Genomic DNA, 26,506 nt, shown 5'->3' on the forward strand with positions numbered 1-26,506 from the left:
CTGACACATCCATCGATGTCACCGATTCCATCAGTGACTCCGTTGATGCCTTCCTCGATGCCTTCGATTCCTCCTTCGGGGGCCATCTATGTCCAGGCCAGGGCTTCAGGAATGACCCTGTTACTTCCTTCTGAAGAACATTTGGAGGCTGGTGATGACCCTTATAATCCTTGGACCGACGATTCGTCCCAGGATTCTGATGATCTTCACAGCCCTCCCCTCCTGATGAAAGGAAGCGTTCTCCTCTAGAGGACCTGTCCTTTATTAATTTTGTAAAAGAGATGTCTGAAACAGTCCCATTCCAGCTTCAGACAGAAGAGGATTCTAGACACCGATGCTAGAGCTTCTACAATTTCTCGATGCTCCAAAGGAAATCATGTCCATCCCTATTCATGACATCTTTTTGGACCTTTTGAAGAGAAACTGGGAGCACCCTGGCTCGGTGGCACCTGTTAACCAAAAAGCAGATGCCACCTACTTAGTTCAGTCAGCCCCTGGCTTCCAAAGAACTCAGTTGGATCATCACTCGGTGGTTGTAGAGTCAGCCCAAAAGAGGGCTAGACGCGCCAAACCTCATTCATCCATTCCCCCAGGGAAAGATCAGAAGTTCCTGGATGCATTTGGAAGATGGGTATTCCATGGATCAATGCTCATCTCTCGCATTGCATCCTACCAGCTCTACATGACCCAATATATTAGGGCCTTGTTCACAAAGATTCAAGACTTTGCTGAAGCCTTACCTCTGCAGTTCCAGGACCAACTTCATGCCCTAGCACAAAAGGACTTAGATGCTGGCAAGCATGAAGTACGATCAGCGTATGACATCTTTGACACCGCTTCCAGGGTGTCGGCAGCTGGTATCAGTGCAAGGAGATGGGCCTGGCTGAAATCTTCAGACCAGAGGTATAAGACAGATTGGCTGATTTGCCCTGTGCGGGGGATAATCTTTTCGGTGAAAAGATTCAAGAAGCAGTGGCGCAGCTCAAGGACCACCAAGAGACTCTGCGCCAGCTCTCCTTACTGCCTTCTGATGCCTCCTCTTCATCCAAAAGATCTTTTAAGAGGGATTCTAAGAGACAATTCTACCAGCAGAGGAGATACTATCCCCAGTATCTAGGGGTCGGCCTTCTAAGCCTTACCAAAAAGGCCAACCTAGGCAGCCTAGAGGGCAGAAGTCGCAGCCAACCACTCAACCAAGTCCAGCAGCAGGTTTTTGACTCTTTTCTAGAGAGAAGTACCCAGCTTCCACTTCCAGCCATTCCGGTTGGTGGTCGGTTGTGCCACTTCTCCAGCCTATGGCACACAGTCACCACAGTTCAGTGGGTACTTGCAATAGTATCTAAAGGTTACCACCTCAACTTTCTCTCTGCCCCTTGGGATTCCCCACCTCGGCTGACGTGGGGAACATCCAACCATTCACCACTCTTGGAGCAGGAGGTCTCCCTCCTCCTCCAGTCCCAAGCAATAGAACCAGTGCCCCTCTCAGAACAGAGGCAAGGGTTCTATTCCAGGTATTTCCAGATTCCAAAAAAGTCAGGCGGGGTGTGCCCAATATTGGATCTTCGCGCTCTAAACAAATACCTACAAAGAGAAAAGTTCAAGATGGTGACCTTGGGTTCTCTACTTCCCCTTCTTCAAAGGGGAGACTGGCTCTGCTCTCTAGACCTTTAAGACGCCTACATGCACATTTCAATTACTCCGTCACATCGCAGATTCCTGCGATTCCTAGTAGGCCCAAAACACTTCCAATATCGAGTGTTACCTTTCGGCCTAGCATCTGCCCCACACGCCTTCACCAAGTACCTGGTGGTGGTAGCGGCCTACCTCAGGAGTCAGAGTGTCCACATCTACCCCTATCTGGACGATTGGTTGATCAGGGCTCCCTCTCGGCAAGGCGCACTGACGTCCCTTCGCCTCACTTTGCATTCCGTGATCTCCCTGGGTTTTCTCATAAACTAAACTATCAAAAATCCAAACTAGTTCCTTCGCAAACTATCGTTCATAGGGGCTGACTTGCATGTTCTAAGAGTGAAAGCTTTCCTGCCTCAGGATCAAGCTCTCACTCTCGCTTCTCTGGCCTTTCGACTGCAGTCTCAACAACATTCAACTGCACGTCATTTCCTGATAGTATTGGGTCATATGGCCTCCATAGTGCATGTCACTCCCATGGCTCACCTCGCCATGAGAGTAATGCAGTGGACTCGGAGATCGCAGTGGACTCAGTCTTCTCAGCCAATGTCCTTCACAATCCGCATCACCAAACAGCTTCGTCTATCGCTAGCTTGGTGGGCAAACCAATCCAATCTGGTACAAGGCCTCCCATTTCAGATTCGAGAATCTCAAATAACCTTGACAACAGATGCCTCCAACCTCGGCTAGGGAGCACATGTTGGAAACCTGCAAACTCAGGGCATCTGGTCTCCAGAGGAAGCCAAACACCAGGTACATTTCCTGGAGCTTCGTGCAATCAGATATGCTCTCAGGACTTTTCAGGATCACCTCTCCAACCAGGTCATCCTGATTCAGACAACCAGATGGCCATGTGGTACATCAACAAGCAAGGGGGAATGGGTTCCTACCTCCTGTGTCAGGAAGCTGCACAGATATGAGCGGAGGCCCTTTCCCATTCGATGTACCTCAGAGCCACCTACTTGCCGGGAGTGGACAATGTGTTGGCAGACAAGCTGAGTCGCATTTTTCAACTGCACGAGTGGACCCTCAACCCCACTGTAGAGGACTCAATATTCCAACGTTGGGGTTACCCTCACATAGACCCTCTTTGCGTCAATTCAGAACCGCAAAGTAGGGAACTGCTCTCTCACTCGCAGCCAACACCGCCAGCCCAGGGATGCTTTCTCCCTCTCGTGGGCCAGCGGTCTCCTTTATGCGTACCCTCCACTTCCACTGATTTCAAAGACTCTCGTGAAGTTGTGAAGGGACAGGGGTCAAATGATTCTCATAGCCCCTCATTGGCCATGCCAGGTCTGGTTTCCAATTCTCCACGACCTATCGGTACACCGGCACATTCCTCTGGGGAAGGACCCGCTTCTGATCACTCAGAACAGCTGCCTTCGTCACCCCAACCTCCAGGCCCTCTCCCTGACTGCCTGGATGTTGAAAGGTTAATACTTCAACCTCTTAACCTTGCAGAGCTGGTTTCCCGTGTCCTAGTAGCTTCACGAAAGCCTTCCACAAGGCAGTCTTATCTTTACAAATGGAACAGGTTTACAGGATGGTGTATTTCCATGTCCATTGATCCCTTCACTTGTCCCACTCCGACGTTTCTGGACTATCTCTGGCACCTGTCAGAGTCAGGCCTCAAAACTTCTTCTATCAGGGTACATGTCAGTGCGGTAGCCACTTTCCATAAAGGTGTGGGGGATGTACCCATTTCAGTACAACCCCTTGTCACACGCTTTTTGAAGGGCTTGCTTCACCTTAAACCTCCACTGCACCCTCTGGCCCCTTCTTGGGACCTCAACATGGTTTTGGGAAGGCTCATGAAACCGCCGTTTGAGCCTCTCCAATCCTGTGATCTCCGCTATCTCACTTGGATGATTTTTCTTTTAGCGGTCACATCAGCTCACAGAGTTAATGAGTTAATGAGTAAGGCCTAAGGTAGGCCTTAGTCACCTACCCGCCTTACACTAAACTTCTGCATGACAGGGTAGTACTCCGCACTCACCCTACGTTTTGCCTAAGGTAGTACTGGAGTTTCATATCAATCAATCCATTATACTACCCACTTTCTTTCCCAGGGCCTACTCAAACCCAGGAGAATGGGCTCTGCATACCCTTGACTGTAAACGTGCTCTAGCATTTTATCTAGACCCTACAGCTGCCCACAGAAAGGGCACTCAATTGTTTGTTTCCTTTGATCCCATCAAATTGGGCAAACCGGTGGGTAAGCAGACTCTTTCCTCCTGGTTAACGGACTGTATTTCCTTTTGTTACCAACAGGCAGGCATTCCGCTTCAAGACAGTGTTAAAGCACACTATCGGGGCCATGGCGACATCAGTAGCGCACCTATGCTCGGTGCCGCTTGCTGACATCTGTAAGGCTGCTACCTGGAGCTCTCTCCACACCTTCACAGCCCATTATTGTTTAGACCAGGCTGGCAGACAAGATTCCATCTTCGGCCAGTCTGTGCTATGCAACTTATTTGCAAACTGAGGTACCAACATCCTTCCGCCAACCCGTTAGGGTTCAGGATGCCCTCTACCAAATTCCACCCCAGTTGTGCTTGTTGCATGTCTTTGGGTACATTTGGTGCATTGCTCAGGCATCCTCAGCTCGGTACTCACCCATATATGAGGACTACCATGCTGCTTGTCCTGTGAGAAAGCAGAGTTGCTTACCTGTAACAGGTGTTCTCACAGGACAACAGGATGTTAGTCCTCATGAAACCCGCCTGCCACCCCGCGGAGTTGGGTTCGCTTACATTTTATTATTTTATTTTTCGCATGTACTTTTACTATAAGACGAGACTGAAGGGGACCCCTGCTGGCTGCAGGGTTGGTGCTATGCTGGGCATGCCCAGAGGGTGCCAGTCAAAGTTCTGTAAACTTTGACAAAAGTGTTCCGTGATTGGGCTCCATCTGATGATGTCACCCATATGTGAGGACTAACATCCTGCTGTCCTGTGAGAAACCTGTTACAGGTAAGCAACTCTGCTTTCCTTCCATATACAAGTAAAAATGGCACGTTCCCCAATAGAAACAATGGGAGAGCAGCGTCAGGTTAAGGGAATGAAAATAAACTGGGAGAATTAATTTTCAAATCACCTCACATACTTCTATGCCAATGCAAAATACATGGGCACCAGCTGCCTTCTCCTTTTGAAAATGAGTTTGCAGTCACTGCAAGATACCAACAGGCTCACATATATTGCCGTCTTAAGGAGCAATGAAAACAGATAGATAGAGGAAAAGTGAAAAATACCTGTGTTAGTTACACTATAGTCTTCGCTCTTCTTTCGAGTCTGGTAGATTATGCACACCCAAACCAGAGAGGTGAGAACAATGCTACACACCACTGTGATTGTTATAATCCCCACCGTCATGGTGCTTTCCATCCTGGCCTGTTCTGCTATACAACCAGCAATCGGTGAGATGCTCAGCTGACTGTGCGCACGCTCTGTTCCAAGGGTGTTGGACATCTCACAAGTGTATTTCCCAGCATCTTCTAGTACCACATTTCTGATAATTAGCAGTTGGTTGCCAGGGGTGAAATGATGCCTCTCTGTTATTATCAGGGGCTCATCGCTCTTCAGCCAAGTAATGCGAGGAGCTGGGCTTCCAGTAGCTTTGCACTGTAGAGCCACAGTAGCACCAGCTGCCACAACTCGGTCCTCCAACGGAAGAACTAAAGATGGAGTTTCTGAAAAGATATAAATGGGATTAAACATCACTGGATGTCAAACATCACTGGATGTGATGTTTGACATCCATTTGTCAACAAATGTCGGTGGTTTTATTGCAGTTATTCTGTTAATTAACAGTACACTTTCTCTAGTGATAATAGAGATCAATGTAAGACCTGAATGCTGTACATGACATTCGAGGCTACTTGGATTAGATTTAATTACCCTTTTCCAAATTTGAGTTCAAGGCAAGTTACAATTCAGTACTGTAGTTTTTTCCCTGTCCAAGAGGACTTATAATTTAAATTGCACCAAAGGCAATTAAGGGTGAAGTGACTTACCCAAGGTCACTAGGAGCATCTGTGGGAGAAGCAGGATTCAAACCTGCTTCTCAGCCTTCTGCTCTAACCACAAGGCTATTCCTCCAATACTATACAAAACAGGCCGATTCCTTCAATCACAGCTGCATCAGAAGGATATTACTTATAGCATGATATTTTAAAAAATGGTTAGTGGAACTGGAGTAACAGTTTGGCAGGTTTAATTTATAAGCAACATCCTAATCAGAGTGATCTATTTTTGAATAGTTTACAGAAATCTCCATAAAAATTATTTAAAACAAAGTAAAAAAAATAAAATAAAAAATTAGTTTTCACAACTTTGTCAAAAATTCATTTCATAAAAGAAATAAGGCATTCCAGGATAGTGTTTGACTTAAATGGCTTAAACCCATTTTTCACAGCTTAGGTGTTGGTTTTTTTGTTTATTTTTTTTATAAGCTACAATATGTTAAGAAATTATTGAAGCAGTTGCATGCCTTAATAATCAACCCTGATATGTTATTGTATCTTTCCAAGTTTACAACCGCAGCGGATGATGGCAGAAAAAGAACATTGACCCATCCATGGTGCCCTTGTTCTGTCCACATTGTCAAGCACATGTTGAGGCTGCCAGTCACAGTGTATATGACCAGCTGCAAGATTTCTCTATCCAGAACAATCTTTTTTGAGTTTCCTCCTTTCCTATGCCTAACTACAAAGCTCTGAAATTACAAATAACCAGTCACATCATTGTGGCCACTGCCCAAAATTCTAGCCTCCTAGGTCCCTGGATAACCTATTAGACAGACCCAGCTATCGGGCCAATACAGTAAAGTGTGCTCCGGTGGACAGATTTGTAATTTTTTTTTTTTTTTTTTGGGGCCTCCGACTTAATATTGCTATGATACAGCATGGCAGCTATCCCTGTCTCAGTCAATGCCTCCGTTTCACCGTGCGTTTTCGACGCGCTATTTTTACCCCTTATACAGTAAGGGGTAAAAGCACGTCGAAAACGCACGGCCAACCCCCCTGAAACTAATAGCGCCCGCAACATGCAAATGCATGTTGATGGGCCTATTAGTTATTCCTGCACGACTAAGCCAAGCCGCACATTTTACTCTCAAAAATTAACTCCTGCCAAAAGCAGGCGTTAATTTCAGCCGGCACCAGGGAACTGTACAGAAAAGCAGAAAACTGCTTTTCTGTACACCTTCCGACTTAATATCATAGCAATATTAAGTCGGAGGCCCCAAAAATAAAAATAAAAAATTTAAATCTGCCCACGGCCTGCGGGTTGGAAGACGGACGCTCAATTATGCTGGCGTCCATTTTCCAAACCCGTGGCTGACAGCAGGTTCGAGAACAGACACCGGTAAAATTGAGCATTGGCTGTCAAACACGCCGACAGCCGCCGCTTCTGTCAAAAAGGAGGTGCTAGGGACGCGCTAGTGTCCCTAGCGCCTCCTTTAACCATGGACTCTCATTTACATAAATGTATTTACTGGATCGCGTGCCACTCTCTGTATCGACCCATATGTAAGCACTTTTGTTTCTGCTATGACTACCAGGCAGTAGTAGGAGCATCTTAGGTCTACTGCATAGCCTGCTAATAAACGCAAGCTGATAAGTGATTCTACTTTGCAGTCTGTCAGACAAACCTCGCCATGTAAATGACCATGTTAGCACTAGGAGTTCTAATATTTCATATCAACCATTTGGCTGCCCCAACACTCATTGCTTTATCAGGAGAGTATGGTGCTATTAATGCTTAAACATATGCTGCTAGATCCAGCTTTCTGCTCTCTACACTTTTAGCAACTAAAGATCCTCTATTCTTATCCCATTCCTGCTTAAACTTCATTACTGTTTTAGCCCAACCTGCAAGGGTGTTCCACAATTCTACCAACCCTTCCATGAAAAAAAAAAATTTACTGATGCTTCTCCTTAGTCTACCCACTTGGAGTCTTATTATATCCCCTTGTTATAGAATATTCTTTCCCTGGAAATAAGTTTGCTTCTTGTGCATTATTACCTTCTTACCTATTTTAATGTCTGTCATATAGCTCCCCGTTTCGCCTCCCCTCTAGAATATACATTTAAATTTCTAAATCTCGCCTTATAGAACTTCTGATGCAGACAGATTCTGCACGGTAGCCCTTGTCTGGGCGGCCTCACTTCTATCTATATCCTTCTGAAAATAAGGTCTCCAGAACTGGACAAAGCATAATCAACTTCCTCTTTTCTACTAGTTATACCCTTCCATCCCTCCAGCTTTCATCACTGTCTTGTTGCAGATTCTCCATCTTGAAAATATCAGATAACATCACCTCAAAGTCTCTTTCCTGCTTTGAGGACATCAGAGCCTTCATCCTGATTGTGTACTCCTCCCTGGGATTTCCACACCCAAAATGCATAATTGCAATTGGTTTTTTTTTGTGTTGAAGGATAGCTGCCATGCTGATTTGCTAACTGTGCAGTATAGCTTCCAGATAAAACTCAGAAAGGTTCCTTACCTAGTACTGTCAAGGAGGCATTGGCTGAGACAGAGCCGGCAGAGTTCTGAGCTGTACAGCTGTAAACTCCCATGTCCTCGATCTTTACATCCATGATGAAGAATACGTCATCATCGGGCATGACATGCATACGGCGCTCTCGGGCAGCAGGAAAATCTGTCCCTCCATCTTTCTGCCAGGCAATTTCTGGAGTGGGATGTCCCTCGGCGGCACACTCCAGCCGAGCAGTTGTCCCAGTCCGAATGGTGATATCACGAGGAGTTTTGATGAAAGATGGTAACACTATAGAAAAAAATTACACAGTGCATTAAAAAAACCCCAAAAACAACTTTTCTTCTTCCCAATGCCACCGCCCCCCCAATCTACTGGAATCTGACAAATACCACAACCTTACTCTGTTTCTACATCTGAATTTAAATAAAACCAACCTACTGGGACACTAGTCCACATACAGGAACAAGTTATCTAAAGAAATCCTGGAATCTCCATCATTGGAGGTTTCTAACAGCAAATTAGATCAACATCTGGTATACTAAATGAGGTCCCTTCCAGCCCTGTCTAATATGATTCCTTTAGAATTACTGCAATATGAGGCATCATTATCTACACGTTCCAGGGTAGATAAAAATCCATTTCTTTAAATTACATTTTTTTAAAAATGTAAGCGGTTTTTTTGTTTAAATCTGATTTTGATTTTTAAAAATCATCAATTAAATAATTTCTCAGTGCTTATCCCTGGGAGAGAAATATAAAAAACAGAACAACTACTGTGGACCTGACAAGTATTTGTGACACAGACTGGCCACTGTCAGAGAAAAATGCTGGGCTCGATGGTCCTTGGTTTGACCCAGTGTGGCACATCTTATCTTTATCGAATACAACTACAATTAAATCTCATCATATACATTTTATACCTTCACTTGGTATACACATGAGAGAATTTTGCATATAATAGCTCTCCAATGTATGTAAATTTATCTCATGCATATTCACGATGGATACCCTGAAAAGCTGGCTCGCTATATTGTCCCCAGTACAAGTTTAGGAATCCTTGCTCTATCTTGTTCAGAATTGCCCATTAACTAGCAGCTCTTGCTTCTGGAAAATTCTGGGCTTTCAGTCTATTTCTCAGCAAACTAGTCACATTTACTCAGACACAAGCTGGATAGGATTGTTGTTCTGTGCTTACCCAGAGGAGCTGGATTACACAAGGCAGAGAAGTTAATTAAAACAGAGAGACAATATAGGAAAGGATGGAGGCAGGATAGAAAAAAAGAATGGAGTGGACTGGAAAGAGAAGAGGAAGATAACGATTCAGTACATACACAGATTCCTATATATTACACCAAACTTTGCCACAGAAAAACAGTCATGGCTTCTAGGTATAAGAGAGACCCTATCTGGAAACAGTTTGAAGTCCTTCCCTGGGTAAAAAATGAAAATGTTTTAAGTGTAAGCAGCCCAAGGAGGAGACGCAGGACCTAGCTGCAAGAAAGATACCTTATAATGAGAGAAAATGATGTGGATGTGTTTGAAGAACAATGTGGATCAAATGGTTGGCAAACCCAAGAATTCACTTTCTATACATCATTCTCTTTATGCCATTCAGTTTACGTAATATCACAACTAAATTCCCACATGTTTTTATGATCAAATTTGTACTGTTTTAGAAAAATGTGGGAAATTTAATTGAAAAAAAAGCAATCCACCCTGACTCATTCAACTGAAAATAAGTTGTTGAACATAAACCTTTAGTGATTTTTAGTCAATTTAAGTAGAAGGACTTAGATGAAGAGCACTGAAAGCTGTTTTCCACCCTTTAACCATAGATCAGACCCAGCAAGAGCAATATAAGTTCCCCCACAATGTCTCTCAACTTCCTCAGGGAAAGACCAACTGCACAGATGAGAGAGTGTCAATGTTCCCATCCATCTAATCATTGCCTCTTTGTAGAAATGGCCTAATGCAAGGAGGGGGGGTTAAGTAGTATGGACACCTGCCCACTGGGAACTAGACTGAGTTAATGTAGGCCATCAACTGACTGTCAATTGGCAAAACATTTAATCGCTTGCAATCTTGCCCAAGATTCCAGCTGGCATTTTAGATCTGAAAGGCTTTTTGTAACCTGTTCTAATCCACTGAGCCATTCCCTTGTTATTTATAATTTTATATCAAAAGAAATAGAGTTTATGTACTCAAGCACTAAGGAACACTGTAGAAACTGAGTGGATAATTACTTTGCAATTACATGTACTGTAGATCAGAAAGTTTTAGCTTTGTTTCCACAGTGCCACAAACCCTTTCAAAGAATTGTTTTATAAACTTAAAAAAACATAATGAAACAAACATCACAATATGAAGTCTGTTTTCCCTCACCATTAACAGTCAGGCGAGCCCTGCTAGAGTAGGTGGAGCCAAAATGGTTGGTTATGATGCACTGGTAACGCCCTTCGTGTGCAAATGTCACATGCCGCAGGTGCAGGATGGTGGTGTACTCTATCACCTCACCATCCTTTGCCCGTACGTGAGCAAAGTTCTGTATTTCAGAGTTGTGCAGGACTTCATTGTCTTTCTTCCAGGCAAAGGTCATTGGGGAACTGCTGCTACTTGCAGCAGAACAAGTGAAGCTAATATTTTCACCTAAGACGCCCATGGTTGTCTCTGGCTGGATAATAATCTGAGGCTTGGGAAAGTCATCTAAAAAAAAAAAAAAAGAAGTAAATATATGTTAATTACAAAACATAAAGGAGGACTTATGTGCAAGGAAATTACATACCTATCTTCTCAGAGGAGCTTAAAAACAAATGAAACAAATATTCACTGGAGCTCAACTGCAGCTACACAAACTAAGGGCTAGATTCAAACTATCGCATGCGATAGGAAGAGTGTGTTTTATGGTAATAGCGCACTTTGCGATTAATAAGCTATCTTAGTGCTTCGCATAGGTATTACCTCAGAGTGTGATAACTTTTTGCATTTTGCGGTAAGTGCCACAATTGTTGTCATTCCTACCTAGGACCACGGGGAGGGGGGGGGGGGGGGGGGAGAGAGAAAGAGAGACTAGCTATAAGGCCCTCATAGTAGTTAGGTCTTTATACCTCTAGAGGAGGCTCACATAGTTACTTGAGGTGCGGTTTAGGTATTCATGTAGGGGTTAGGGGCCACTTTGACATAGAACAGTGCACTCTTGTGAAGATTTGATGTCATTCGGAGTGAGGAAACTCAACCAAAGATGAGATTTGTACAATGTTCTCTCAACCTAGCTTGCTGGGCTCTCTACCTGGGTTTTATAGCTAGGCGCTCTTGCTCTCTCGTGGCAGGTAGCTTAAAAGATTAGAAATGCTATGTGCAAAAACATCGCAAATTGTGATAAAGCCATGTCACACAGCTTAACACAAATGAAAAAGGTGTAGTTTGGCGAGTTAAAACTGTGCAATATGCAAAGCCAGCTCACTTGGCCAGAAATCCCACCCCAAACTCTACGCCTTTTCTAAATTAGCATCGTACCATGCGTTATGGTGCTTTTTGCATGCGAAAAGCCCATAACGCAGCTTGGAAAATAACCCAAGACCCAAACAGATAATGTGATTTAGAGATTGTTATATAGATGCTGTTGAAAAGTAGGCATTCAAAATAGTCCATGAGAGGTGGAAGCAACCAAAATGGTGACAGAAGCCAAGCATACAAAGACAGGTCATCGAGCAATGGTTAAGGACAAATGAGAGAGACAACTGAAGATCAAGTAAGATTTCCATTAACACAACCAGTAGGAGTAAGTGAGCAGAGTGCGCAGACCAAGAAGCCATTCAATGACAGTCACTATGAGGAGCACTCCTGCTTTCTGCCGCCCTGCATTAACTAATGAACCTCGCATTCCAGCGCCTGAATGTAAATTGCTTTTGCTTTTACCTGCTTTAATATATACTCAATCCTATTTTTAAACTTAACTCACAAATAATCCTTAAAAAGAGGTAAGTAATAAACTTGTATTATCAGACACATAATGTTGAAAACAAATCCTAAACAAACCAAACAAGTGAGGAAAACCACTGTAAGAAAAATATCAACAATCTAAAACAATCACATCTATGTATAACCCTCAAGTTGCTGAAACACATTTGAAAAATATAAGAGACCCATCATAGAAACTTGGAACTCTTATCTCAAAAGGGACAGAGACAGGATGGAGGCGGTCCAGAGAAGGGTGATAAAAATGGTGGGAGGTCTCCAAATGACTTATGAGGAGAGGTTGAAGGACCTAAATATATATATACCCTGGAAGAGAGGAGGTGCAGGGGAGATATGATACAGACCTTCAGATACCTTTAAGGTTTTAATGATGCACAATTGACAAACCTTTTCCTTTGGAAAGAAATCAATAGAAACAGGGGTCACATAATGAAACGCCAGGGAGGATGACTAAGAACCAACGTCAGAAAATATTTGTCCACAGTGAAGGTAGTGGATGTCTGGAATGCCCTTCCGGAGGAGGTGATGAAGACAAAAATGGTGAAAGATTTCAAAGATGCATGGGATAAACACTGTGGATCCCCCTAAAGGCTAGAGGATGGAAATGAGGAAAAGAGCACATGGGGGTAACTTGCTGGTGTGGCAGTTACTACCCTTAACCAATAAGTCTTCATACTGTTGATTCAACTCTATTATTGCTCTCTGCTTTAATGACAGGGGGAAAAGAGGAAAAGGGGAATTAGATTCTGACAGCAGCCAAGAAGGACATTGGATTTTACGGTCTGGGAAAACAAATAAGAATGGGGTAACTTGCTGATGTGATGGTTACTACCCTTAACCAATAAGCCTGATACTTTGGTTGCAACTCCAACATTGCTCTCTGCTTCAACTGCAAGAGATAGAGTAGAGGAGTAGCCTAGTGGTTAGAGCAGTGGGTTACAAACCGGGGATACTAGGGTTCAAGTTGCAAAAAAAAAAAAAAAAAAAAGGGGGGGGGGCAATAGTGGACTGCCAGCCACACCGCACACTATCGCCCAGAGCACTGCAGGGAGATAACTCCGCCTTTTCCCATGGCACTATGGGGGCGATACCAGCACATCGCACAATAAAGAATGACCCTATTAGATTTTAAGTCTTCTGGGGATATGGAAATACCTACAGTACCCGAATGTAATCCACTTTGAAGTGCCGAAAAGTGGAATATAAAAATCTAAAAAATAAAATAAATACGGTAACAGGGAATTGGACTCAGACAGCAACCAACAAGGGCCCTAGACTTTGACTGTTTGAGAAACTAAGTAAGGGGGTGCCTTGTATGGCACAGCAGATGCTACCATAAGCTTGCTGGGCAGACTGGATGGACCATTTGGTCCTTTTTTTGCCATCATTTTCTATATTTCTATGTTTCTATATGGAATTAGACCTTGTGTAATGTGTTGGGTGTGGGCTTCGCCCTCAGAAAGACATGAATATATGGATTTACCATTACATTATGGTAAACATCCCTTACCAAAACCCTAACTGCCAGTGCTCAAAGTAATTATCTTAAGAACTTGCCATACTGGGTCAAATCAAGGGTCCATAAAGCCCAGCATCCTGTTTCCAACAGTGGCCAATCCAGGCCATAAGAACCTAGCAAGTATCCAAAACTAAGTCTTTCCCATGCTGCTGATGCTAGTAATAGCAGTGGCTATTTTCGAAGTCAACTTAATTAATAGCAGATAATGGACTTCTCCTCCAAGAACTTGTCCAGTCTTTTTTTAAACCCAGCTACACTAACCACATCCGCTGGCAACGACTTCCAGAGTTTAATTGTGCGTTGAGTGAAAAAGAAGTTTCTCCGATTAGTTTTAAATGTGCCACATGCTAACTTCATGGAGTGCCCCCTACTCCTTTTATCATCCGAAAGACTAAATAACCGATTCACATTTACCCATTCTAGACTACTCATGATTTTAAACACCTCTATCATATCCCCCTTCAGCTGTCTCTTCTCCAAGCTGAACAGTCCTAACCTCTCTAGTCTTTCCTCAAAGGGGAGCTGTTCCATCCCCTTTATCATTTTGGTTGCCCTTCTCTGTACCTTCTCCATCGCAACAATATCTTTTTTGAGATGCAGTGACCAGAATTGTACACAGTATGCAAGGTGCGGTCTCACCATGGAGCGATAGAGGCATTATGACATTTTCCGTTTTACTCACCATTCCCTTTCTAATAATTCCCAACATTCTGTTTGCTTTTGTGACTGCCGCAGCACACTGAACTGACAATTTCAATGTGTTATCCACTATGACACCTAGATCTCTTTCTTGAGTGGTAGCTCCTAATATGGAACCTAACATTGTGTAACTATAGCATGAGAAATTTTTCCCTATATGCATTACCTTGCACTTATCCACATTAAATTTAATCTGCCATTTGGATGCCCAATTTTCCAGTCTCACAAGGTCTTCCTGCAAATTATCACAATCAGCTTGTGAATTAACTACTCTGAATAATTTTGTATCATCTGCAAATTTGATTACCTCATTTCAGATCATTTATAAATATATTGAAAAGCATGGGTCTCAGTACAGATCCCTGAGGCACTCCACTGCCCACTCCCCTCCACTGAGAAAATTGTCCATTTAATCCTACTCTGTTTCCTGTCTTTTAGCCAGTTTGTAATCCACGAAAGGACATCGCCATCTATCCCATGACTTTTTACTTTTCCTAGAAGCCTCTTATGAGGAACTTTGTCAAATGCCTTCTGAAAATCCAAATACACTACATCTACCGGTTCACCTTTATCTACTTGTTTATTAACCCCTTCAAAAAAGTGAAGCAGATTTGTGAAGAAAGACTTGCCTTGAGTAAAGCCATGCTGACTTTGTTCCATTAAACCATGTCTTTGTATATGTTCTGTGATTTTTTATCTTTAGAACACTTTCCACTATTTTTCCTGGCACTGAAGTCAGGCCAACTGGCCTGTTTCCTGGATTGCCCCTGGAGCCCTTTTTAAATATTGGGTTTACATTAGCTTCAGATACAATGCATGATTTTAATGATAGGTTACAAATTTTTACTAACAGATCTGAAATTTCATTTTTGCGTTCCTTCAGAACCCTGGTGTGTATACCATCCGGTCCACGTGATTTACTACTCTTCAGTTTATCAAGCAGGCCTACCATATCTTCTAGGTTCACCGTGATTTGGTTCAGTCCATCTGAAGCATTACCCATGAAAACCTTCTCCGGTACGGGTATCTCTCAAACATCCTCTTCAGTAAACATTGAAGCAAAGAAATCATTTAATCTTTCCATGATGGCCTTATCTTCTCTAAGTGCCCCTTTAACCCCTCGATCATCTAACGGATCAACTGACTCCCTTGCAGGCTTTCTGCTTTGGATATATTTTAAAAAGTTTTTACTGTGAGTTTTTGCCTCTACAGCCAACTTCTTTTCAAATTCTCTCTTAGCCTGCCTTATCAATGTCTTACATATCTATGAAAGGCAACAATGCACATAGTACACCAGGCTCTAGAACACCAATATTCCTCCTATTAGGAAAACAGAACAAATCAGTCTACTATAGATCCCTACACATAAACATGCCAGCAGAACACCTCTGCTCAGTCACACATGCAAAACACAGACAGACCCTGACCAAATACAGAATAAAGAGACCAGAAAGTATAAATAGAAACATGCAGAAATATGAACTGGAACCCACAAGAAGCCAGCTTCTATATGCAGAGCAAAAATGGAAAAGCAAACATTTGATAGTTGTTTAAATTTGATTGTAAATATTACTACCCTTAACAAAGCTTGGTGGTAATCAGCATGAAGCGGCAATTACTACCCTTAACAGTAACTTGGGGGTAACCTGCACAAAGTTGCAGCTACTACATAAGAAACTTGCTGGGCAGACTGGATGGGCCATTTGGTCTTTTTCTGCCATCATTACTATGTAATGTTACAAACAGACCACTACTAATCACTATAATGAGGCCCTTGCATTGCCCTTTTAATCATATATCTCAGTGCAAGTTCATAAACTTTGTTTTCAATTTGTGTACTGCAATAAAAATGTGGTAAATGCTTGTAAAAATTAAGTTATCTCATTAAGATAATGAATGAATGAAAAGAGGGTTGCAAGAACCTGCTTACAGTGATCAGTATTGGTCTCAGTGTATGATGGTCTCATATTTTTCAAATGTGTGCATATGAGATTGTATTAGACTGAAAAAAATAACTAACCCATGGATGCACTATGGGGCAAAAGCCCAAACACTGAACAATTTAAACCCTAGAGAAAGGTTTTAATTTAACTACATAAAGCACGACCTAGAAGGAACTGGATTTGATTCAGAGGTCAGGTCTTCCACTCCTGGGTCAACTGTGGCTTGGGATACTACAGAGGCAGCAGGGAGTCTGGATTCAGGGGCCTTGATTGCAAGATTTCTAGTGCATGGCCCCTTCAATAAAGGACGGTCACTGCAATGACTGGGATAAGTTGGGTAGGAGGCGATTTAAAAATAGTGGGAAAACCCTGGGTCATTACAAATGAAGGCTTATGGTGCTTTAGCCCACTAGAGGCTAAGCAAAGAGAGCAGGAGAAAATTGCTGGGTCGGAAAAAGAGCATGCTTCTTCCACCCATGCCAAGTTTTACCCATAACGAACCTACCCCCAGAGATCAGCAGCAGTCTTTTTAACAGATGAGGCTGCTCCAAATCCCCCACAGCCACCTTTTTTTTTTTTTTTTTAAATGCCAAAATCTGAATACATAAACTCTTTTTCCTACCACATCCTGCTGATCACAGTTTTTCTGTGTTCCTGTTCGGGAGCACCAGCACATGTGTTTTCAGCTGTTCACCATTTGCTTACTTGTACCATTACTTGTAGGAAAGTGAAACAAGAGCTATAGCCCAAGCAGTAACAGGGGAAAAAAAACCCTCTATGTAGGGTTTGCACTCAGCACAGGATGACTATATTTAAAAAACAAAACCCCTCTATTTTAGGAACAGTTCTTGGGAGACACAATCTCTCTTATTTAATCTTCTGGTGACTAGGAACATGCACCCCTCTTCCTAACCGCATTCTCCCTAACTACAGCTCCCTGAAAGCTTAGCTCCATTCCTGGAGTGTTAGACTAAGATATTTTCTGTAGCTCTTAGTTTAGCAGTTTGGCTTAATTTACAAGTAAAGCAAGTCTTCCCCACTTTTGACTCTGCAGAGTAGAACCACTCACCATCAGTTTTAAGGAAACTAGTCCCTCGGCTCAGTGGTAGGTCTGTAAATGGTGATATAGAATACCCCACACAAGGTCTCCCGTGTATTTAGGATAGCAGGGGGTAACAGCTACAAAGGACTCCCAAGAGGAGGAGGCAGCTGTTGTCAGCTGCAAGGTACACAAAGCACTGCTTCCTCTTTAGGCTCAGCATACATGGGGACCTGAGTCACCAGAAATGTCATCCTTGAGGGCGAAGGAGGAGTGGCGGGTGGGAGGTAAATCAGGAGGAAAAGTTAGAAAAAAAAAATTGATCATGTAACAATGTTGTGCTTGGACTAACTGTGATCCTACAAAAAATTCTCATCTATTAATAAGCCAACACAGAACAACAGGTGCCAGACTCCGAGACCTTTGGCAAGCTAGTTTACTCAAATGTAACTGGGCGATAGTAATTAACACTGTTCCTTCTTCCAACTCCCTGGTGGAATCTGGGTAGTAGAAATATCCTGCTGAGCATACTGCACGTCCTTTCCAGATGAAATATGGCATGCAAATTCAAAAGATCCTCATCATTAAGCCTAGGGCTTCTTCTTTAGCTCACATTTTCAAAACTGCTTCTAGGGTGCGAGGCTACCAAAAACTTGTGGAATCCATGCCATAGATATAAATCTTACCGCACACAAAACGTTCTGGTGGCACTATGAAAATGCTTTTGCTTTTCAAAGACTCTGGATGGGCACAGGTGGCTACCACAAATGTTTTCAGCCCTCTTACAGTTAGCCACTCAGGCAACCACTTCAGCATACAATCACAGAGGAAGCTGTCGCTGCTGATACGGCTGAAAGAAAAGAAAAAGAATGGGTCTTGTAAGAAAAAAAGACTAGATAACAATGCTTTTAGACGAGTCAACTAGAGCGATGTCACTCCCTTTCTGCAAAATCTCTTGTAATTTGACAGAATGATATTCCACTGAGTTTGACCCTGATGTGAAGAGCAAGAGTAGGCAATTTAAGGAGATTAAACTAAGCCAACCTGCTGAGCAGGAGACAGAGGTTCGATTCCGATTCCTCCACCCACCCCACTCCTTGCCTTCTACTCCTGGAGCTGGTGTTGCCATGGGCCAGAGACAACTCCAATCATCACACACTATTTACGTTTCGTTGAGAACATGGACTCAGTCTCTCTGTCAAAAGGCAATCAACATGACGGCTGGGTTTGGTAGAAAGGGGTTAAAAATGGAAGGGGAAAGAAAACCCTGGGCAGCCATGTCCCCAGGCTCATGGAGTTCTGACTGAGCAAATAAAATAGGCTTTACCCTTTTTGAGTGAATAAGAGGATCTGTGTATTATAATTTAATACAAAGAGTTCCCCCACGCCTGCTGAATGCATGCACCTAAGCAGTGCGGACTGCTGGAGAGGGTGGAGTTCTTATACTTGGTCTGAACGAGCGAGAGCCACCAAAGTAAGTCATTGGCCTTAAAGGGGAGGAAAATGCCAACAGAACTGTAATCACTCAGCAAAGGATGTCATTTTTCAAAACCATGTCTGTTTTGAAAGCAGTCCTCCCTTTTTTTTTTTTTTTTTTTTTTTTTTTTTTACTAGGGTACTTGTAATTGATCACACAGATATTTGGACACGTGAAACTGGACCCCTGATGTCACTGAAGATAGGTAACAACTCATAGGGAACTGCAGCTGTATCACTGTTAGAACTTCAAGCCCACAGTAACATTAAAAGCCACAGCAGTTTCCTAAAAATACAAAAATGGAAGTACGGAGTTTTAAAACAGATGGTTTTCAAAAGTCCGAGACTCCTGTGGGAAGCGATTACACTGCTTACTTACAGTAATAGTCTTTAAAAAAAAAAAAAAAAAAAAAGTACACGGTAGACGTCTTTATAAATGTGTTTTGGACAGGATGCAGCCTGCAAAGCCACCGCAATGCATGGGGGCTGCCCTCACGTACAACACAGATTTTCAGAAATTGCTTTTTACCATGTTACAAAATAGCAACAAGATGGATTTCAATCTTCACTGGGGATGGGAGTGGGGAGGGGGAAACGAGGATCTGATGGAGAATGGGTCTGGGAAACGAAAGAGGGGGAAGTGGATGCAGCAACGTGAATTGCTTCCATAGTATTTTGGGAGCTTTAGAACGAGGAGATAACTGCAGCCAGTATTTGTGTGGTCTCACTGCTGGCAGGTGAAGACCAAAACCAAAGTGCCACTTTGTACAGCCAAAGTATTTATACACCCTGAAATTCATGACAGATTGTAAAAACTGCCAGGTCCATCTGGTCTGTACACATAAACATTTGGGAGCCACAGAGAGACAACTTATAGTGTAATTATAGCGCAACTCCATCCTAATTCTTCATCAATTAAAAGATAAGTGTTCAGTTCATCTTACGGCAGAGGTATTCTTTAAAATGAACACATAGATCCCTGGATCAAGCATTAGCAAACACAGAAAAGAAAAAAAACGGAAGAGGTGCTCATCGCAATAAATGTACACCAACGTTCTTAACAAAGGACCTCTTCCCGGCTCTAAAAACATTTGTGATCATTCATTAATAAAGTGAACGTTTCTGGTTCGAGGACCCCAGAGCTGCTGGAAGGCTGTCTTTCTCTCATGGGTACATGCTGCTTGGATAACATTCCTCCTTTAGAAGCAGGAAAACTAACAGCTGGACTTTCCACCACAGAGAAAGCTGCATGCATGTGTTTCTGAAGCATTCCTTTTTATTAAGTGCAGTGGTTTGCTGTTTGGATGACCGGAGTTAAAAATCTAAATCCGGATGATCATCACAGGGGCATTCTAAGCCCAAGTCCTTCAACTCTGGGCGTAGCCTTGGCTTTTTCATGGAGTGACTGCAGATTGATAGCAGTTTTTACTGTAAGCCTCTGAAAGTGAACAAAAAACAAAAACAAAGCGTAACAAAAACACTGGAAAATAATGGGTATCCAAGGGTCTGGCATGGATACTTAATGTAAAAAAGGCAAGTGGAGAGTCCAGAATGAGCCACAGGGAGTCAAAATAAAGAAAGGGAAGGTATATCCCAAAATAACTTTGGTCTGTCCTCAAAAAACATTCCATAAAGCATTTATTACAGATGTCTTCTTTTTAATCAAATCCCAAAATTTGTATACATAGCCGGTGAGTCCCTCGACATGGATCATGTTTCACTGTGCAGCTGCATTGGAAGGGACAGCTCAAAGCTACAATAAAACATGAATATACATATGTGCAGAACATATTGCAAGGCTACACAGCATAGATAATTGAATAGGAAAAAAAACACAGCAAGAGACAAGATTCATACCTTCAATATCACATTAGATCATGTATAGGAGAATTCCCAAATAGCTTTGCATCAATGACATGGGAAAAAAAAGGTGTAAAAAAAAGTTTCAAAACTTTGCCAAAAAGGTCACATGGTAGAAAGTGCCCAATCGTAGATTGACAGCATAAAAGATCTTGTGATAGAAAAGCACAAACAGAAAATACTGAATGAATGACAAGAATCACATAGATTAGAGCAGCCAATTAACAAATACTGTAGCAGAATATCAGAGTACTAATATAGCAAACATCATAAAAGAAAGCACATCAAAAATAAGTGAATGGCAGAAATTATTTGGTAGAAAGCAGCCAATGAAATGCTACAAGAAAACCTGAAAACAAAAAGCCAAAGGACATTATTGTGAACAGAAACAGAACATTATACACTGTGAGACCAATATTCAAAAGCCATTTAGACGGATAACTGAAAAGTTAGCAGACTAAATGGCTTAGCCACAATATTAAATGGCTTATCAGGCTAAATACTAGCCAGATAAATTGGAGGCATTCCTGGGGTGGGAAGTAGGTGTTCTGAGGAGAAGTGGACTTAGCCGGTTAGGGCTGGTCTAAAGTTAGCCGGATATACACATCTGACTAACTTTAACATAGTCTGGTATATTCAGCGGTGCTGCCCAGCCACTGAATATCCTGGATAGGTTTATCTTGTTAACTTAACTAGCCACTCCGTGGCTGAATACTGGCCCCAACAGATATAAACCAACATAGAAACATATGAAAACATACGAAATACAAAAGGATCAAGAAAATCAAACAAGCACAGACCATTCAATCTCAGGATTCAATCCAGGAGGAATAAGAACTTGTAATGTCCTTTAGCTTTTTGATTTCCATTCAGGTTTTCTTGTTCCTACTGGATTGAACCCTGATTTGCCTTCTTTTATGTTTGCTGTGCTAGAACTCTGTGATTGGTCAATTTGTATTGTGCAATCTTCTGCTACAATATTTGATGATTGGCTGCTCTAATCCACGTGATTCTTGTCATTCACCCAGTAATTTCTGTACAGCTATTGGTGTTTTTCTATCACAAGATCTTTTAGGCTGTCATTCCATGTGACCTTTCTGGCATGGTTCTGAAACTTCATAACATCACAAGAGGTGGGGAGAGACCATGTGAGGCTGATGGTGAGGGGAGAGGAGAGGTGGCAGAGGAGGAGCAACTGAACTCAGCTCAGTACAAATTAATTAAAATAATCTAACTATAATAAAGAGGAAAGTTACCCCATGCCTGCATCACCGGCGCGCAAACTGAACTCCAACCCTCCCTCCTTGTAGTCTCCAGCTCTTCTGTATGGAACTTGAGCTCTTCCCCTTTCATTCTGAACTCTCAAGCTCCTCTCCCTCTCATGCTGTGCTCTCCAGCTCTGCCTCCCCTCTCTCTCACTGTACTCTCCAGCTCTGCCTCCCCTCTCTCTCACTATACTCTCCATCTCTGCCTCCCCTCTCTTTCATGATACTCTCCAGCTCCACCCCTCACTGTTCTCTCCATCTCTGCCTCCCCTCTCTCTCACTATTCTCTCCAGCTCTGCCTCCTCTCTCTCTCTCTCACTGTACTCTCCAGCTCCACCCCTGTTCTCTCCAGCTCTGCCTCCCCTCTCTCTCAGATCAAGTGTAGTATATATCTTTTTTTTCCATGTCCGTGATGCAAAGCCATTTAGGAATTATCTTGCACAATATCTAATGTGATACACTGAAGGTATGAATCTGCTGTTTTTTTTGTTTCTATATATTTATCTCTGCTATTATGTTCTCTTACTTATGTACAGTCATCTTTTATTGTAGCTTTAAGGTGTCCCTCCCAATGCAGCTGCACAATGAAACATGGTCCAATGTCAGGGCACTCACCGGCTTTGTAGATAAATTTTGGGATTTGATTAAAATGAAAAAAAATGGCAATAACTGCTTTATGGAATGTTTTTTTGAGAACAGTCCAAAGTTATTTTGCAATACACCTTCTCTTTCTTCAATGGTATTTATTGAACATCTTTTGCTGACTACATGGGCTCTTTGGACTGATGATGCAATGTAGCCATGAGGGGAAGCTCAAAGTCTGCAGGACTGTGAACATAAATTATGAATTTCAATTTCACACTGGCATGGTAATGAGAGCATAGCACCATGGTGAAGGACAGCAAATAAAGACCAACTGGCCCATCCAGTTGTCTTCCCCTCCAGTTTACCACTTTGGGTAGATGAGCACAAATTCTCTTGCTCGGGCCAACATCATATCATCCCCAGGTCTTATACAAACCTCTTAACTCTGTTCTCACCACTGCCCTGGATTAGGGCAATGTTCAATGACCAGTGTTGGTCGCCACATACACGGCAATTTTAGCTCACACTGGAACAGTTTTTAAATGGAAACCACACGTGTTGTTGTCCTTGAACACTGGCAGCTGCAAATTATAAGCATGAAAAGTGCCTGCATACTTGTTTGTGTAGGTAGCTAAATGGGGATAACACAGTCTGTGTACACACAGTTTTTATCCCCCCACCCTATAGATGCAGAATGTCTTTTTTTTTTTTTTTTAATGTTTTAACCCAGCTAAAAATGCACAGGCTTTCAGTTAAATCATTTCACCAAGGGAAATTGCTATTTACCCAATCTCTCTGCTCTGGGTAGACACTGTTTACTTACCGGGTTACAAAAAATTAACTTCAAACAGCAGCATATGCTACAAACAAAACTGCATTTGGAACTGATGTATAAATTGAAGATGTTCCTTCCAAGGTCTCTTTGTTAAGCACAGAGTGTGCAAGATCAAGCTAGAGCTCCACTTAAGGAACTGCTGTGATTCCAACAACTTGCCAACTAACCTGGGGTGGTAGTTCCCTGGTGAAGTTATCACTTGGATGCTTTGGATTCTGAATCAAGCAGCCTCTCCACCATGTGCTTTCAAGATCTGTGTGTGTGTGATGCTGCACTATATAAATGTTTTGTCATTTATACAGTGCCCTACAAAGGATGCTTTACATGCTACATACAGATACAGTGAATCCCTGACCAAGACAGATTACATTCTAAGTGAGTACCTGAAGCAGCATGAGATGGGCCCAATGTGCTCATTTCCATAGGCACAAAATGGGGAAGAGAATCTTAAGTTTATCTGGCCCAATGTAACTTACCCAAGTTCACAATGACTGTCAGTGGATTCCAGTCCTGGATTCCAGTCCTCTAGTCTATTAGGCCACGAGTGATGTATTCACATAAGTTCAAAAGCAGGAGGTGATGCAGCACACTTCACAGAACAACAATTATGACTCCACAATCAGCAAACTTAAGTTTTAGAATTATCTTAGATTTTGATTGCAAATTGAAAACAACAAAATGTTGGGGATCTACGATTGTACTAGAGGTTATGAAGATAACGGTCAAAATGGTTCCTGTGCATATATACACATGTATATATGGGTGTGTGCAAAGCTGCTACAGTATTTTATAAACACGCAAACGATAAGCGCGGGTTATAAAATCTGAGTACATATGCATGAAAACATTCTTGCATAAGTAAAAATCGTGAGCCTTGCAATTTTGGACTTCTCCAGATAAATAGCGGCACTTATCCAGATAAGTTCCGATTTATCCGGCTAAGTAGCGGCACTTTACCAAACAAGTCCAAAAAGCACTGCTTAGACAGACAAGTAGCATTTTTCAGACTTATCCAGCTAAATAGTGCCTGCTGCTACCTAGCCAGATAAATCAGAATATGGATGGATAAGGGCAAATTTGTCCATCAAAGTAGCAGCAAAAACACTACTTAGCTGGGTAAGTTGGATTTAGCCAGATGTGTGCACAAATAATGTACCCATATATTTGTACTTCAAATTTTAAAGGGGTGCATACGTACATTTTATTCACATTATTCGGATGTATTTACCTTTACACGCATAGGTCAGGGGATTTTATAACATTCATGTGGCAATGAAATAACCAGTTTTACCAATGAGTCTACCACTTTACCCATTCCATTTGCAGCTCATTAAGACCCTCTTGGCTCTTCAGCCTAAAGTCACCCTGCCCAGTCTTTTTTTTTTGTTTTTACTTTTAAGATGTTTACAATCACTTACTCCCAATTTTGAGCAGAAGTAAATATACGCAAGTAAGGTGCCACATTTTACATATGTAAATTGCTTACAAAATAGCAACTTGCTTGCGTAAGTGGTGGCCCCCTCCCCTGGGTGCCTCTGGCCCGTGCCTTTGATGTGTGTAAATTTACTTGTGGACCTTGATTTATATGAGTATGTTGAGGTTTTAAAAATACTCGCGTATATGCTATTTTATATGTGCGAGCGCTTTTTTTTTTTTTTTTTTTTTTAAACTCACGCAACTTTTGAAAATTCACCTTTATGTGAATAAGCAAAGAATTGCTGCAAGCCAGACCAGCTTAACAGTTAGCCTATAAGTATGAAGGCCCTTTTGGACTGAACTGCATAAAACAGAGCATTTAGATGATACAAAGTTAATCTTGGTTAAGAGGAGAAATTGTTTAGCATTTTTTGGAGGACCACAGCAACCTGTAAAACTAGTTCTAAAATTCTTCCGGTATATTACAGTTAAAGCAGTTCCAGCTACGGGGCTTGCAATAAAACCTAGTGCAACAGTGGGTAACCTCAGTCCAAGAACTGTCTGCCTTCAATGATTTTTCCTAAATTGTATTTGCATTCATTTGATCTAAAAGTTTGGCTAAACTCATACATTTTTTGTGGCCTTCGAAGATCTAAATTTGCCTCCTCTGGCCTAGTCATCAGAGCTAAGAAGCTTGGAGACCAAGTTTAAATCTCACTCCCCCAGCACATTACCTAAAATGCCATTTCATCTCACTTTGACTGTTCATACGTTTTAATTTCTCCGAGGCAGACACACTTATCTTGCACAGCAGTGTGTTTGCTGTTTCCGCTACATAAAGTGCCATTATTTGTCCTACTGCCTTAAATCTGACCTCAAGAAGCAGCTTTTGTTGCTCCAGTTGATGAATGTGCAGATTACACCAAGGCTTTTGTTTTGGTTTTTTTTCCAGCAGCTAGGGAAACCACCTGGTACCTAGGTTTGAGTTTGAAATGCGAGCAGTGAGCCCCAGTTTCTGATTTGGAAGCAGAGGTGCAGAAGGCCCACCCCAAAATCAAACAAGGCACAAACAAGTGTCTTCTAATTTGACCAAGACCTGGATGTTCCAACTCCACATATGCAGTCCACTAACAGAAGCTCCGAGGGGGCTCCAATTTCACCCACACTAAATACAAGTCAGCTCCATGACACCTGCTCAAACATAAAAATAACCTGGATAAGCAGGGAGGGAGGAGTTCTGTCAGTTTCTGACTGTTCACAGGTGTAAGAAACAAAACTATTTCAGTACATCTTCAGGGGGACTTCAAAATCAGAAGAGAAGCATGGTTTAGTGGCATATTGCAGAGACTTACAGCTCCTTCAGACTTTTCATTGGTGCAAAGGCATCAAGCTGCACAGACCGTATTGCATTCTCCCCCAGGTTCCTAAAGAGGAAAAACTCAAATGAATTTATCTGAGAAACAGAACAAAAAAAAGCTTTCATTTCTTGCATAGGCGACTTTGTTTAGAGTAATTTCTATAATTAAGTGAACCAGAAGGTGAAACAAATTAATTGCCATGCTGCAGGTTTAGAAGATGATGCATAGTACAATGATGCTCTCTTTTACAAAGGAAAATCCCACTTTTATAGAGGTTTCCAACATTTTCTGCAACAAGAAAATAAACTGTGGGGCTCAGGAAGTGTTCTTTCCTGTACTGACCTCA

The 26,506-nt window shown here is 42.3% G+C and overlaps 1 protein-coding gene across 1 annotated transcript in view; it reads right to left on the minus strand.

The window, feature by feature from the left end:
• LRIG1 (leucine rich repeats and immunoglobulin like domains 1) overlaps positions 1-26,506 on the minus strand; it is a 297,265-nt gene that overhangs the window by 18,610 nt on the left and 252,149 nt on the right. Inside the window, exons 11-15 of the mRNA XM_029601045.1 lie at positions 26,155-26,226; positions 18,052-18,215; positions 10,573-10,893; positions 8,197-8,478; positions 4,943-5,380 (exon numbers count right to left, since the gene is read on the minus strand). Coding sequence (XP_029456905.1) covers positions 4,943-5,380; positions 8,197-8,478; positions 10,573-10,893; positions 18,052-18,215; positions 26,155-26,226 — 1,277 coding nt within the window. The remainder of the gene's footprint in view (positions 1-4,942; positions 5,381-8,196; positions 8,479-10,572; positions 10,894-18,051; positions 18,216-26,154; positions 26,227-26,506) is intronic.

This window comes from Rhinatrema bivittatum, chromosome 4 (genome assembly GCF_901001135.1).
Source record: "Rhinatrema bivittatum chromosome 4, aRhiBiv1.1, whole genome shotgun sequence".
NCBI classification, from domain to species: Eukaryota; Metazoa; Chordata; class Amphibia; order Gymnophiona; family Rhinatrematidae; genus Rhinatrema; species Rhinatrema bivittatum.